The 14,367-nt window shown below is 36.0% G+C and overlaps 1 protein-coding gene across 3 annotated transcripts in view; it reads left to right on the top strand.

Moving 5' to 3' along the window:
• ZFAT (zinc finger and AT-hook domain containing) overlaps nucleotides 1–14,367 on the top strand; it is an 89,175-nt gene that overhangs the window by 17,358 nt on the left and 57,450 nt on the right. For all 3 annotated transcript variants that reach the window (XM_062570661.1, XM_062570659.1, XM_062570662.1), the window contains exon 3: nucleotides 3,166–3,429. In XM_062570661.1, coding sequence (XP_062426645.1) covers nucleotides 3,166–3,429 — 264 coding nt within the window. The remainder of the gene's footprint in view (nucleotides 1–3,165; nucleotides 3,430–14,367) is intronic.

Below are 14,367 nucleotides of genomic sequence, written 5' to 3'. Positions count from 1 at the left end.
CACGTTTCACTTGCATATGTGATTTTGTTTGCATTTCTGTTTTGAAATACTACTTTGTATTTCATTAAGTTTACATTAAAATGATCAAGAAGAGACACACCTCTTTCACCTGATTCTGTTTCACATCTTTTTCGATAATATGTTGGGTAATTTGATAATGATTGCATTCCAAAGGAACAGCATACACAGTGAATAGGATGTTTATATTCACACTTCAGATCTTGGGATTTAATTATTCTGTAGTAGCTTCAGCAGTATCCACATCTGTATTCTTCATAATATGTTTGGCACAGTAGTCATCTGGGATTTTTTGTGGGCTGACATGAAGATAATTATTTTTAATGATTTTAGTTTCTTTCAGTCAAGGCACCAAATACTGATTGCTGCGGTGTATCTGATGTGTATCAAAATAAAAGTAGCAAGAAGAGTTTTTGAGGGCATTGAAATTATCTGTCTCTTTCTGGCTGATTATTTAGTGGTAAAACTACTTTTACCTGAATGCAGTGGCATAGAAATTCAGAACACTATCGGTGAAGGGTGAAAAGATTGGGTTTTTTTTTCTTTTTTTTTTCCCTATTCCTAAGACAGCTTTTAGTGTTTTCCTTACTACTTTATATTTAAGTAGACAGGTGCTCAATCAGCACTCTAACAAGATAGAGTGATTTCTTTTTCCCTGTGGTATCAATTAGATGATTATCGCAAAGCTGTGGTCTGTGTGTGTGGGTTTTTATTTGTTTGGAATACTAAAGGGAAGTGTTGAACAGATTTTGAATATGATACTGCCACCACCTCCTGTTCTTCTACATCCTCTTCCTTTAAGATTCTTTGAGGTCATTTATTTTTCCATATGCTCTAAGTCAAACAATTTAGTAAGAACTTTTGGCATGTGTGTTTGAAAATCATTCCAAATTATTTTTAATATTCTCTCCTTTTATGTAGTTTGGGAGCTTTACATTGCCAGTCTCAATCTGCAGAATAGGCTGGTAACTTAATGAATACCTGATAAAAAGCTTTATGCAGTCATTTTATTTCTTAATAGATTTTGTTTTGGTGAAAGCTTCTGGAATAAGAGCAATAAAAATAAAAGGTTCTCATTAGGAGGGACAATTTAAGTGTAATACTGCCAGTCTCTTTCAGCTTGAATAAGGCTCGGGATGTCTTCACGCCTTTAGACTTGCAACAGTTACTTAACTACTGGGCGTTTCTCTCTCCTTTGCCCAGATGATGTACTTCCTACCTCTCCCATCTGTGGGATGAGGAAGGGGAAAAAACAGTAAAAGTGTGAAATTCTGAGCAGAAAAAAGTATTTTTCTTTGCACAAGTCCCAAGATCTAGAAATCTTTTGGTGCAGGCAAACTTATAGGGAGTTCTTTGCTCTGACTACCACAAGCTGAAAAGTACATGAGATTTATACTTGTTTTACTCCTGAGCATTAAAAGCATAGTTCTTGGAGAAAAAAAAATAATATTTGCTGAGAGCTAGTCCTTTATTTTTTCTCTATGATACTACAAAAACAGTAGGCTGTGTTTCATTTAGCACAATTTAATGTACATTATACTATGGTTCTTGCAACTGCAGTGACTGTGTCAGTCCTTTACTGTTTTCTTGTAATTCCCAAAGCTGGAATTCACTGTGCATGACTAAAGGCCTTAAACTGGGAGCATTGCCCCTCTGGGATCCAGGGACGATTCAGATCTTACGTGGTCTGAATTGCTTTCTGCAGAGTATTTTCGCTGCCCACTGAATATGGAGGACAAATAAGGACTAATTTCAGAGCTTAGATGTCTAACATTACGTGGAGTGAATCCAGGCCTAAAATTTGAAGAAGCTTGACTATGTCCTGTTTTTCTGTATGGCATCAGGCAACTGTTTTTGGATGCACACTAGTTTTTTTCTCTCTAAGAAACCCTCCGTCTTTCTTTTGACAGACAGAATAGATCTCATATTTCATCAGATGTTCTGACTAGAAAAGATCCTTCAAAAGCGAACATGATTTGTTTTTCGTGAGCTGTCAGCTTCTTCTTGCAGATGAACAGCTTCGCTGTAACTTTAACTTTTTAAACAAAAAATATATACAATAACAATGTGAATATTTCTCACAAAGTACAGTATAAAGCACTAAAAAAAAAAAAACAAATGCGCACCCTGTCCCCAAGATCTAGCAAGAAAAATACAGACTGATTCTTTTCATTTTATAAAACTAGTAACTGGCATAACTGGTAGCTAAGATGATGAAATCTTCTAAAAGTACCTGATCACCCTTGGAAAGTTGCCCCCTTCCCTCTGAGTATCTAGTTTTGTTGACTGAAAGTATCCTGTGAATTCCATTAATTTAGTCAATTTTAGACAGTTAAATCTCTGACAAGATAGTAGCAAAACAGCTTGAAATAAATAGAATAGTAATGAGAGAAATCCGAGGAGCAGATGTGTGAAGTTTTTTCTGTTTTCTGTGTTTCCATTGGTTATATCTCATTGGTTTATCCGTATTTCCTCCATAGAAACAGGGAAATCTGAATTCATATAGTATTTACTAAGTATCATGCATGACTTCTGATTTTAATTCTTTGGAATAATCATTAGGATTTTTTTTTCTTCTTGTATGACTTCAGAAAATTTGTTTCCAACAATTTTTTTGCCTTAGCTATTTCTGGCTAGAAAGTGCCTCAGACAACGAATTCTGGGTATTATTTGAGAGTAATTGTACAAGTCATTAAAAATATAACACACTTTTTGTTTTAAAAAATAAACTACTTTTTCTGAACATATCTTAAATGCTTAAACCACTTATCTGAGAGTGATTTAAATTAAAATGATATTTTTGTGGAGTGTCAGAGAACACAGACGAGCACCTTTCTAGAGTGCATATATGTATACAATCATATGGTAATCTGAAAGAATAATTTCATTTTAATTTCTGTAAATTTGTGGCACTTTGACATCTACTGATGTAGATGTCAAAGCTTTGCAGCCAAGAGAAATGCCAACAAATGTCATCACTTAAAAATAAGTTTGTGTGAAGTTAACGTTTTTTTTAAGGTTCAGATACAGAGATTTTCAAACATCCTTTAATATCCCTACTTTTCAAAGAGCTGTATGGATATTAGCTAATTATCACAATAATCCTGTGAAATTTCATTATAGCTTGTTTTCAACTTTCTTTCCTAGAGCTTCTTGTAGCGAAGAGGAAAAGGGGCAGACCAAAAGGATCTACCAAGAAGTTTTGTGTGGATGAAGAAGTGGCAGAGAACAGTAATTCTGTTCCAAGTGAGGAAGTTCAGCCTGGATCAGAGGATGGACCGGAACCGACTGAAGTTTCGCCAGGCAGTTTGGAATGCAGGAAATGCAGTCGGAAGTTCTCTAACATGCGTCAGCTAAGGAAACACATCTGCATTATTGTTCTAAATGAAGCAGAGGAAGAAGGAGATGGAGGTAAGAAAATATCCAACAGAAACGTATTAAGTATGACCCAGACTAGTCTATTTCCACTCTGATTGTTACCTGATTGGTGACAACTTGCAATACCTAATGTTAATTTTAAATGGAATTTTATGTTTCTTTCAACATTCACTTTGACGAGTCTGTGTAAAAGGACAACTAGATATTTTGTCAAACTTATTGTGTGAGTGAAGGCTAGAATCATCAGGAACAAATGGAACAGGTGAAAAGCAAAAATGAGAAGAAAGTGACATATTTTAACTTTTTTTTTCAGAAAGGTCAAAATGTTTGTCACGTTAATAGGTGTGTGAAACTCAGTGAAATGGTCCTTTGGCATAAGAAACTGTTCTCTTTCTCACAAAGAGGATTATGGTTTTTTTTTGAATGAGAAATGATTTGGCCACATAAATGAATATCAAACATTGGGGAAGAATAATGATCCTGTTGGGTTTCTAGCAGGTGACTTGGGAAGTTTGAATTCTGTATTGTTCTTTTGCTAGACTACAGACTCCAGTTTGATTCAAAATATTTAGTTTCTTTTTTAATGGGGATAAAAATGGGGATCCTCTTTTGTATTTGTGAGAACTGCGATGCAGACTTTCTTCATCTGTCACAGAATTTGAGTTGGATATAGAAACAAGCAGGCAGCTGAATATTGAAAATTGCTCTACTACTGCAATGAGCAGTATCCTTTTCTTAAGAAGAAACTTTAAAATGTCTCCATATTTTTTCATATAATCAGAGGAGATTTTAGTTGCTGTTCATTTGTTCTTCTATTTAAAGACCATTTCTCTGAGTGGCTTGTTTTACTGTATTAAAAAATAATGCCAAACATTCCTCTTTTATTTTACAAAGGTTCATTTGGAAGATTGTCTTCGGAGTGTGAGAGTTTCTTGTTTAAATTTTGCTTTAAGATTTTTTAAAATATATTCAGCCTCTTAAAAGCTTAAAAATCATGTAGTGAACACATATATAACTTTTGCTCCAAGATGGTGAATGTCACATAGAAAGCAATACATTCATCTCAGATAACTCGATCAGAGTTTTGTGTTTTTGTTAAATTTCGTTTTTTGCTTTTGCCATAATTGTTTTGTATGCTACCCTGTTGGTTCCGCTTATTGATCAAAATTTACCATTGATTTTTCTCTCCTGCTTTTTTATTACTTTTTTGTGTACACTCTGCCTTTGTGGTACACAAGTAGTATGAGTTCACTGTACTCTGTGAGATGTAGACTTTAACTTCTATAAGAAAGAAATGTGTTATTCATATTCATATAAGATTAAAATATGTTTAAGATACGTTGTCAGAGTACAGAAAGTCTTGCTTTCATAAAATACCTCATGTTTTTTCCACTGTCATCAGTGGCAGGATTTTTCAAACACACGTAATGACCTTCAGTCCAACTGTCTCATCTCTGACCTCATAAGTGTTGGTGCCCTTTGCTGTTTGCATGTGCTAGGTACAGTGTTAACATTTGCGTTATTCCAGCAATGTTATCTTTTCTAAGTGGCCTTCTAAAGTAAAATCTCAGAGGTCAGAGTATAAATTCAGATCAGTCATTCTTGGTCTGTTAGCTCGTTAGAGCTGCTAAATCTTACCTAGATTTTCCTACTTCACACATTGGCAGACTTTTCAGAGTAAACTGCCAGGTCTTTTTCTTCTTCTTCTTTTTTTTTTTTTTTTTAAAAAAGTCCTCAATTTTTAGACGAATGGAACAATTTTTATTTATTTTCTGGGGAAGGCAAACCAGTCAAACAAAGTCACTCTCAAGCAGCAAATGATGAGGGCTTTGTGTTATCAGCAACTAATGCATCTAGAATGTCTCCAGCCCAAAGCTTCCTATTTTGGCTTCAAACTCTAAAGATATTGGGGACTGTGTTTTTATTTTGAAGGAATAATTCTTCCTTGGAGTACATCTGGAAAATTCTGTCTTCAGTCATCTACTGATTACTGTCTCGTCTCCAGAAAACTTACTTCATATGCTGAAGTCACAAGTTATCATATGCTTTGAGACAGCTTTTCAATTTATGAATGCACAGATAAAAGAAGGGGTGCATGTTTTTATCACCCTTACAGAAATATGATTGCAGTCAGTAGCTCAGAACATTCTGATGAGTGGACAGGAGCAGTCTGGGGCTATGTCCAGCGTTGTTTGTCATACAGCAAAAGAATGTTCTTTAAAATTTGAACTCATGGAGTTGTGCTATTGTCAGGCTCGATTTTCGTTAAGAAAAAGGTTTGGAGGAGGATGTGTGAACCTTCAAAATATGAAAAACAGAAAAAGTCTAAAATGATAATGGCAAACAGATGATGAAGTTATAAATGTCACTATTCAAAAGGAAAAATTTAATTGGGACCTGATCATAGTAAAAAAGAAAAAAATAATAAACCTCTGAGTGTATGGCCAGATTCTTAAGTGGTACAGCAATGCTGACAAAGTCCTCAAACTAGAGGTTGCATCCAGGTTGTTGTCAACTGAAAGTTATTTAACTACTTAATTATCTAAGTAGGTTACAAAGCTATCTGTATTTCTGATTTTCACTCTGCTTTTTTGTTAACGAGTTCCAGAGTGTCATTACTTTAGATTGTTTCTTAAACCTGCTTCCTGCTTATTTCATTGAGTGCTGCCTTATTCTGCAACTCTGAATGTGAATGTGGAATTCATATTATGAATCTGAAAGGGGAATAATAATTCTGTATTAAACTTTTGCATGAATTTAGAATTTACTGATTGACATTGAGATCAAATATCTCTAACATCTAAATACAGAGATAGTGGCATGGCTGTCTAAGCACATAACATTACAGATATTTCACCAGCCTCTGTGTGTGTGTTTAACAAATACTTTACCTGCATGAGTAGACTTAATCCGAACATCTTCTGGAGTAAACAAGCCAAGAGATGCAGACTTCCTGAAATTATACGTATTTTGGCTTGTATGAAATAAAAGTACTGAAACTTTTAATTTGAGCAGATCTGTTGCTGACGATTTAGATTAGATACAGAATTTTGGTAAGTCTCTTTGAACCTTTCAGAGTTACAATATAACCTCCTATATTTCTGACACAGTGATTCAGTGCAGATAGCTAAAAATCATAAAGCACTTTGACTAAATTCTTCTCCCATAGTCTTTGACTTCCTATTTAATATCTCCTAGCTGGGTTCCCACCTCCCCCCCCTTAATCTGTTGTTTAAGCTTTTGCCTTTCCAATTTGAAATTGCTTTTCATTAGTTTGACTATTTTCTTATGTTTTTCATGTTTTCCAAAGTTTAGCATTATGTGGACATCTGATTAGTAATTGTTTTCATATGCACATGAAACGCATATACAACATGTGTCTATTAAAAAAAACAGTTTTGGCAGTGATAATATGCATATATTAACTTAATGTGAGTTGAGCATGATTTATTTTTGTCTGAGATTAATTAAAGTGTGCCAATTCAAAAAGCAGCAGCTTTATGTAACCCCAAACAAGAAGAAAAACAACTCCTTACACAGATAATAGCACTGAGAACATTTGTGCGCACACAGAAAACAAGAAATTCAGAGGTATTGTTTCCACAACTGTATCTTCAATAAATTGTTTCATCTTTGAGACTTAAATTAAAAAAACATATTCAATATCAATAATAAAAAAAAGAAAAAAATCTACATGCACTTAAATGTTCCCGATCATTTCGATTGCTTTACTGTTGTTTGAAGTATTACAAAACTATTGTACTATTAAATGACAGTCATTTCAAATGAAAATAAGGACAAATTTCAGTCAAAAGAAGACTTTACCAAAAGAAATGTAGGAAGTGTAATAAGCTGAAAATGAAGTTAAATATCAGCAGAAGGTTTCCAGGTAATAAAGTGCGTTGCTCTTTTGTACTGAACTCAAAGGCAAGTGTTGAAATCCTTACCATACTGAAGGTTTAAAATTAACACCGATAAACCACTGTAGCACTGAATTGAAGCATGTATTGGTCAGAGAAATAGTTGGTGGACATAATCGGCCTTCTACCATTCTTCGCATCTGTAATCTGCGATCCACACTGAGCTCTCAGAGGTCGATTTGTCGTTGATGCTTCCCCCTTGATTGCAGGAGTCATGAAGCCTTACTGGTTATTGACAACCTCTGTGCAGCTAATTTAATCCTTTGATGCATATGACTGCCTTAACCTTGTTTAGCTTGGTTGCTGAAACAACAGGAACAAAGGTGTCCTCCTTGCACAGAATTAAAAAATACGCCCACTGTGCTTACAAACCCCACATTAGATACTACCTTTTTTAAAAGAGGGCTTATCTGCCTAAGAAAGTTTTGTGGTTTAAGTAGAGCTGTGCTTTTATTTGATTAAACCAAATTGAATTTTTTGGGCAAATGGATTGAGTCTGGCTGGTGCTGCCATCCTGCCTTCGTGTCCTAAGAGGAACCTGGCACAGCCGAGCAGCAGTGTGCACAGCCATCTGGCTTCACTGTGCCTGCTCGCAGCCAGAAAACGGAGCTGCCAGTGCTCATGCCACTGGAGTGGGATGGGGCATTTGGGCTGTTCCTGGATTGAATCGGTTCCCCGGTCGCTGCCTCTACGATCGCTTGTTTTGAGGGACAGATAACAGATAACATCTCTTTCTCGCACTGCAGCATACCTGAATCTCTGGCAGGTGCAAGAGAGAACATTTGGTAGCTGGGAAACGAGGGTTTGGATGGAAGATGGATTACAGCTGGTTTCAGTTCTGTGGATTGAACAATGCTGAGCTATATATATATAAAAAAATAAAATAAAAAAGCAACAACAACAACAAACTCTTACTTTGAATTTACAAATTTACAACAGCATATTTCACATCAGTTTTGTGTCAATATAGAAAAGCTTTCACCAGTGCAAATTCCAAATTTAAAATAACTTTAAATGAGAGAGCACAGCTTTCTTAATCATAAAATAAGCAACTCTATTCAAGCAGTTTAAGAAGTCACTGTCCTTCCCCTTAATATTACTGCCTCTCTACTGAAACAACGTAACAGACTTTGAAAGTGCTTCTGACCTGTAAAATTAACTTCTAATGGTTCTTTTACTATTCAAATTTTAATGCAAACATTCCAGATGTTTTTTAGACCTTTTCAAGAGGTTCACAGTGATTTAGAAGCTTGCATTACTTTTAATGATGACACTGTCATCTTTAATTTAAAATGTTTTTGTCATCAACTCCATTCTAATTTAAAGAGCTCTTTTTACAAGTAATATGTCAGTCTGTTTGCAGGAGGAAATAATTGCATGCGTTCATTTTGTCCAGCTGAAATTTCATTTCAGACTCCTCTCTTGCTGCTATTCAACGCCAGCATCTTCTAGAAATATAATAATAATTTGAAGAGTCTTTCAAAAGCATCAGGCATGTATAGCTGGTTCTGCAAAACGTTCCTGGTAGTACTTCCAGTTACGAATGTGGAAGGCAGTATCCTCAGATGGGGCCTCAGAGCCATGGGACAGGAGAAGACTAGCTTGACAGGACACTGAAGGACTGATTCCTTCAAAGACAGTGGTAGCTTTCGTCGTCAGCACCAACGGGAACATTTCTTAAACGCGTCAGGCACTGCATTGCATTACTCGTACCAGCACGATTTGGATTTAAAATGCCTGTTGCTAGATAAAGAAGGTCAGTTTGTTAATCTGTTGAAGAGCCAGCTGTTCAAACTGACTGCTTAGCAAGGGGAGGGCCAAAGTGAGGCAATATATACCTAGAGCGAGCTGCTTACGAGCCAGCAAAGACTCTTATCGTTTGGAGAAACTTTGCTTAGCTAGTCTAAGGTGCGTATGTTCCACTTGCTCCTAAATCGACTTCATTGAAGGTGATTCCTTTATAATACCACAAGAACAGTTTCAGGTTAATTGTGCTACCTGGGAAAAGCAAAACACATTTTTGACTTGTAAACCACAATGGTGCCAGCTGAGTAGGTTTTTCCAGGAAAAAGACTAAATTACTGCTCAAGTAGCCCCAGGTTATGAAGAGACAGTTTGCTCCCAGTGATCGAAGTTCTATTAGTTATTGAGCATCTCAGCTCATACTGAGAAGGTGAAAGTTGAGATTCAGTCCTTTTTTGGGGGGCACATAAACTTTGGGTTTATTATGTAGAGAAAAAATTATTCTCACATAACCATGATCTTCATAGTTAGTGTTTAACATCTGGATACTAGATTTCTGTGTGTATGAAGTAAAGAGCAACATTTTATTAAATACTTTTTTTGCTACAATTGTTTATGTTATCTTAAAATGACTTTTTTATTAACATTTTTGAAATTCTGTTGTTAAGACTGGAAGTTGTAGGTAACATTATTAATAGCAGGCCTTTTCTTTTCAATTGCTTTTCCCCTTGGTTGAGTTGAGGAACTAGTTTGATAGAGGCATATCAGGAAAGAAAAAGCATGAAATATTTGTTAGCTTGTTACTCTAGTGATAGTAGTTATTCATTAGTGTAGGTCACTAAAAAACTCAACTCCATTGTTGGTCCTTTTTTTCCTTTACTGTTTTTTAATAAATTTCAATATTCAAATCTTAATAGAGTTACAAGCTAAGAAAGAAAAAGGCTATAAAGTAATTGTGCCTTTCAAGCTTAACCACTTACTCCTTCATTGAACTATCTTTTTTTATGATTAAAAAAGACAATTTAGGAGTAGGGTGGTGCTTGGATTCTGTTCACATTCCTGCTGAGAATTCAGTGGGTGATCCCTAGCCAAGGAAGTAATTCTGTTGTCCTAATGATGCCTTTCCTTTCTTCATATAGTTCTGGATTTCTGTTACTTAAACAAGCAAAAGACAGGTTAAGTCTTTTGCTTAAAAGACAGGATTTTTGTTCATAGCTATTTCAAATCGGTGGAATTTTCTTTCCAAAACAATGCTAACTCTTACTATTCTGTTCTTACTGAACAGAAGTAGTATAAGCAACCCAAATAATTCCCTTTGTTGCTTAACACTAAGTAAAATAGCCTCAGGGAAACACACTTTAATGAGCAGTTTACATTCTTTATGTATTTTGATTCTTTATCAGAAGACTTCCTTTTGTCAGTGGTCAAATCCTGCTGTGAAATTTGTGCAGGTGCATTTATTGTTGATAGTAAACTAGCAGATACTATTTCATGTAAGAAATGCAGAAAATTATATTGTTTGTTTTCCCTAACCTCCTGTTCCTCCCGCTGAAAAATAACACCACACAACAGTTTCTGGTAGAAGGGGATATTTGTTTAAACTGAGATATTGCTTTGAAGTATTCTAATGAAATGTTGATGTTCGAAATATTTGCTCTCAATATCAATCAGTAAATTACAACAGTATTATGCAGCTAAATGCAGAGATAATGAGACTATATGTATCTATAAAGCAGTAATAGTTTCCAAAGTCATAGAAGGCTACAGAATAAAAGGCAGAGGACTATATCAAGGAACATATCATAGAATCATATGTAATTAAATTGAATAAAATTTTAACATGCACTGGAAAATCAAGGAGTAGATGTAATGAAACTCTTGAGGCAGAGCATAATTTACTATAAACTAAAAACTGAAAGCTGGGGGCAAAGTCATTGCTAATGTAATTCCAGAGGAAGAAGGCTTGCTTACCACGTTTGAATTTAATTCACTAGGTGGTCATTCCTCGTTCTAGGTGTTGTAGGTAACAAAGCTGTTGCCAACAGTGTTGCAAGTGGGTTAGTATGAAGTCATTTACAGTTATCTGTAAACATCTTTCTGTCTCAGTATACTTTATGCTAAAGGAAAGCTGACTTATACATTGAAAATATTTTTTCTGATGCAAATATAAATTTTGGCAAGGGTTGGGTTGCACTGTGTGTTTATCTGTTTACTGAAGATGGACAGCACAGCACAAAGCATTTTAGCCCAAAACCTTCTCCAGCTGTAAGTATCCTTAGGGCATGCACACATTCAAATCCTTATGCCAAATTAAATCCTCAAATCATTGTGCAAAAATGTGGCATGCTGGGGTTAGAGCATATTGTCTGTTCTTCTCAGCTGTCTGGACAAGTTGAACCTTCTTTTCCTTTTCTTTTTTAGTGGTTTGAGGAATGCTCTCAATAGCCTCAACCTTCAGACTTGATTCTTGTTTGTTTGGGTTCCCCAGTCCATTATGTTTCCTCTCCACTTCACCTTTCCCTGTTTCCTATTTCCTTCTCATGGCTTTTTTGACTAAATCATCAGACATCATTTCCAGTAAGAAGGTCCAATCTGTCTTTCCCCTGCTGCTACTAAAAAGGTGACATTTTAATCATAAATAGTCTTGGTTTTCAGACTTGGAAGATCTGAAAAGAGTGTCAGGGAAAATTTGATTTCTTAATAAATCTTGAAATCTTGGATCACTGGTAGATCCAGCATCATAAGAGGTTCTTCTTCTTGAAATGCTGTTAAGGAAAACATCTGTAATAGATCATGAATCTAGTATTCATTGTGGAGGAGCATCAACACTGAGAGATCTTGGAGAGATCCCACCTACCTCAAAATGGACATTCTGTGAAGCTACCTTAACTACAGAAATTACTGTTGAATCTTAAATTAAATAAACAAACTTACAAATGCCCCTTGTCTTGTGGTGTTCAGCACAGGCAATTCCAAGAAAGTTGAAGGAAATAAAAAAATAATAACAACTCCCCTGCCAAAGGCAGTGTTTTGGGGGCCTTCAGCATTAAGCCTGACTATGCTTTGTGCTGCAGTCCCAGAATGTGCTCAGGCAGTGACCTTGGTTCTTTCTTGAATGTGGTCTGTGGCAGCTGGAGGGTTGTGTGAAGACTACCCATTGCATGGTAAGCTGTGCAAGAACTGACAAACTATACTGTAAGGTGTGCTGCTTCTGCCAAAAGCTTGCTAGAAATTTCCTTCACCCTTCTTGTTCAGAAATGTTATTCTGAGGAGAGGTGTCAACATCACCTGGGTAGATTCTCCCCCGTACTCCTGCATGAAGTTTGTTGGAGCCACTCTGGATTCTGCGGCTGTTAAGATTTGCCTTACTAAAAATCCTTTGAAGCACTCAAGACTTCCTGTTGAATCTAGAATTTTGTCCTGTTCATTTTTGTTGAAGGCATATTTAATTACATTGGGTAACGTTGAAACCTTATGCTAGGTATGGTTCCAGAAGGTATGGCTTGAGCCTGGTTAGATCTGCACCTGAGTTAGTGTGTTAATTTTTGCCTTCATTCTGGATCTACTGTTGAAGGCATCTCCTTCGTTGCCTACAGAAAAGTCATCTGGAAAATGATGAGACACAGTTTAGATGCTTCTCAGAAAAGACTGACGTGCATGTCAGCCTTGGGATACAGGCTTTAAGGAACGCATGCTGAGCATTCATCCGTGTTTTAGGTAGTCACGTAATGTTAGCACGCTAATAAATCGCACCACCAGAATCTATTAAAAAAGCACACAGGTGCTTCTCTGTCAGGAAGCAGTCAGCCTTTGAAACTGCTACGTTTGCCATCTGATCCAGGGAAATCTCTGAAGACTTGAAAACCTCAGCAAATTCTGTCAAGTGAAAAGGTCACTAGTGATACTTGAGCTTTTCAGAGCCTTTTTTTTTTTTTTTTTTTTTTTTTTTTTTTTTTGACTGGGAGTTGGTCTCTGGATGATTCCTTCATCCTGGACTCTTATCAGCAAATGCTGTACTTTTTGTCCCAGGTCTTGCATGGTCCTGCGTTTCTTGTTGACTACATATTACTCATGAGCAAGATGCCAATTACATAAAATTCTTTCCTGTTTCCATTTCTGAAAGTAAGCAGGAATGGCAGGCAGCAACTTGGTTGATGTAATTTTGCCTTTGGTAGCTATTTGTACTGGCCTTATGGATTACATCTCCACCTGAACTTTGTTTCTCCATCTCATTGTACAGATCTTTTTGTCCTAGGTTGAAGATACATCTAAAAAGATGCCCGATAAAGGGAAAAGTTGTACTGGATATACTTAAGTGATGAAATGTGTCTGAATTTTTAGTACAGAATGTGGTGAAATCTTATTTCCCATCGACAAATCTGGTGTAGAAAAAAGATTAACTTAATATAATTTTCAGGAATTCGTAGTAAACTGATTGGATTGTAGCTTTCAAATCCCACCCTTAGTAAAGAAGAACAACTTTCGTTTCCCTGGGATGATGTGAAGCAGTTCTGACTGTCTTAGAATAAACATATGCTTGGCCAATTTGAAAATGCCTAACGTACTTTAACGTCTGGCCTGTCATTTCTTGTGCTTTTGCTACATTATCCTTTTTTGGGTAGTTAAAGTTGACCGCCTGATTGCACATGGTGGGTTTTTTTGCATCAATCTTCACTAAAAGTATTTGAGCACTTTGCTCTTTTCTGCGTTGATAGCTTTTATTGTCTAATGAACAAAGACCTAAACCTTTACTTGTCTGTCTTTTACTAGTGATGTAACTGTATTAGAGATTGATTTTTGTTCTCCTTTGCATCCCTTACTTTGTGGCTCGGCACAGACACTATATATTTATTCTCTTCTTTTGTATTCCAATTCTTAGGAATCTGACCTAGCTCCTACACACTTAATTTCCTTTTTGTTTTTGAGTCTGATGTTGTGAATCTTGGCTCATGATCTAGCAACATGTTCTGACCAAACTGGACTACTAGTTTGTGCTTGTGCCTGTCATTTCTTTTAAGGGGCTGTCAGCTCTCTTTAAACTGTTGTTTCAGTGAGGTAAGATCATGCGAGACAGGCTTGTTTAACTATCAGTTAAATATTAACAAAATATTACTGAAATTAAAATATAGCATGTATTTTAATATATGTAGCATATCTCGCCACTACTTTTGCTATTTGTATTTCATAAACAACAACTGACACACTGCAGCTTTGCTGTTGCTATTTTATATTTATATATTGTTTCCCTATCTCAGTAGAACAGCTATAGCACTTCATGAATATACATTAAATGACTTACTGTGGAGAC

Source organism: Rhea pennata, chromosome 2, assembly GCF_028389875.1.
Source record: "Rhea pennata isolate bPtePen1 chromosome 2, bPtePen1.pri, whole genome shotgun sequence".
NCBI lineage: Eukaryota > Metazoa > Chordata > Aves > Rheiformes > Rheidae > Rhea > Rhea pennata.
Note: the sequence above shows the minus strand (reverse complement) of the source record. Positions and strands in the feature narration are given on the sequence as shown.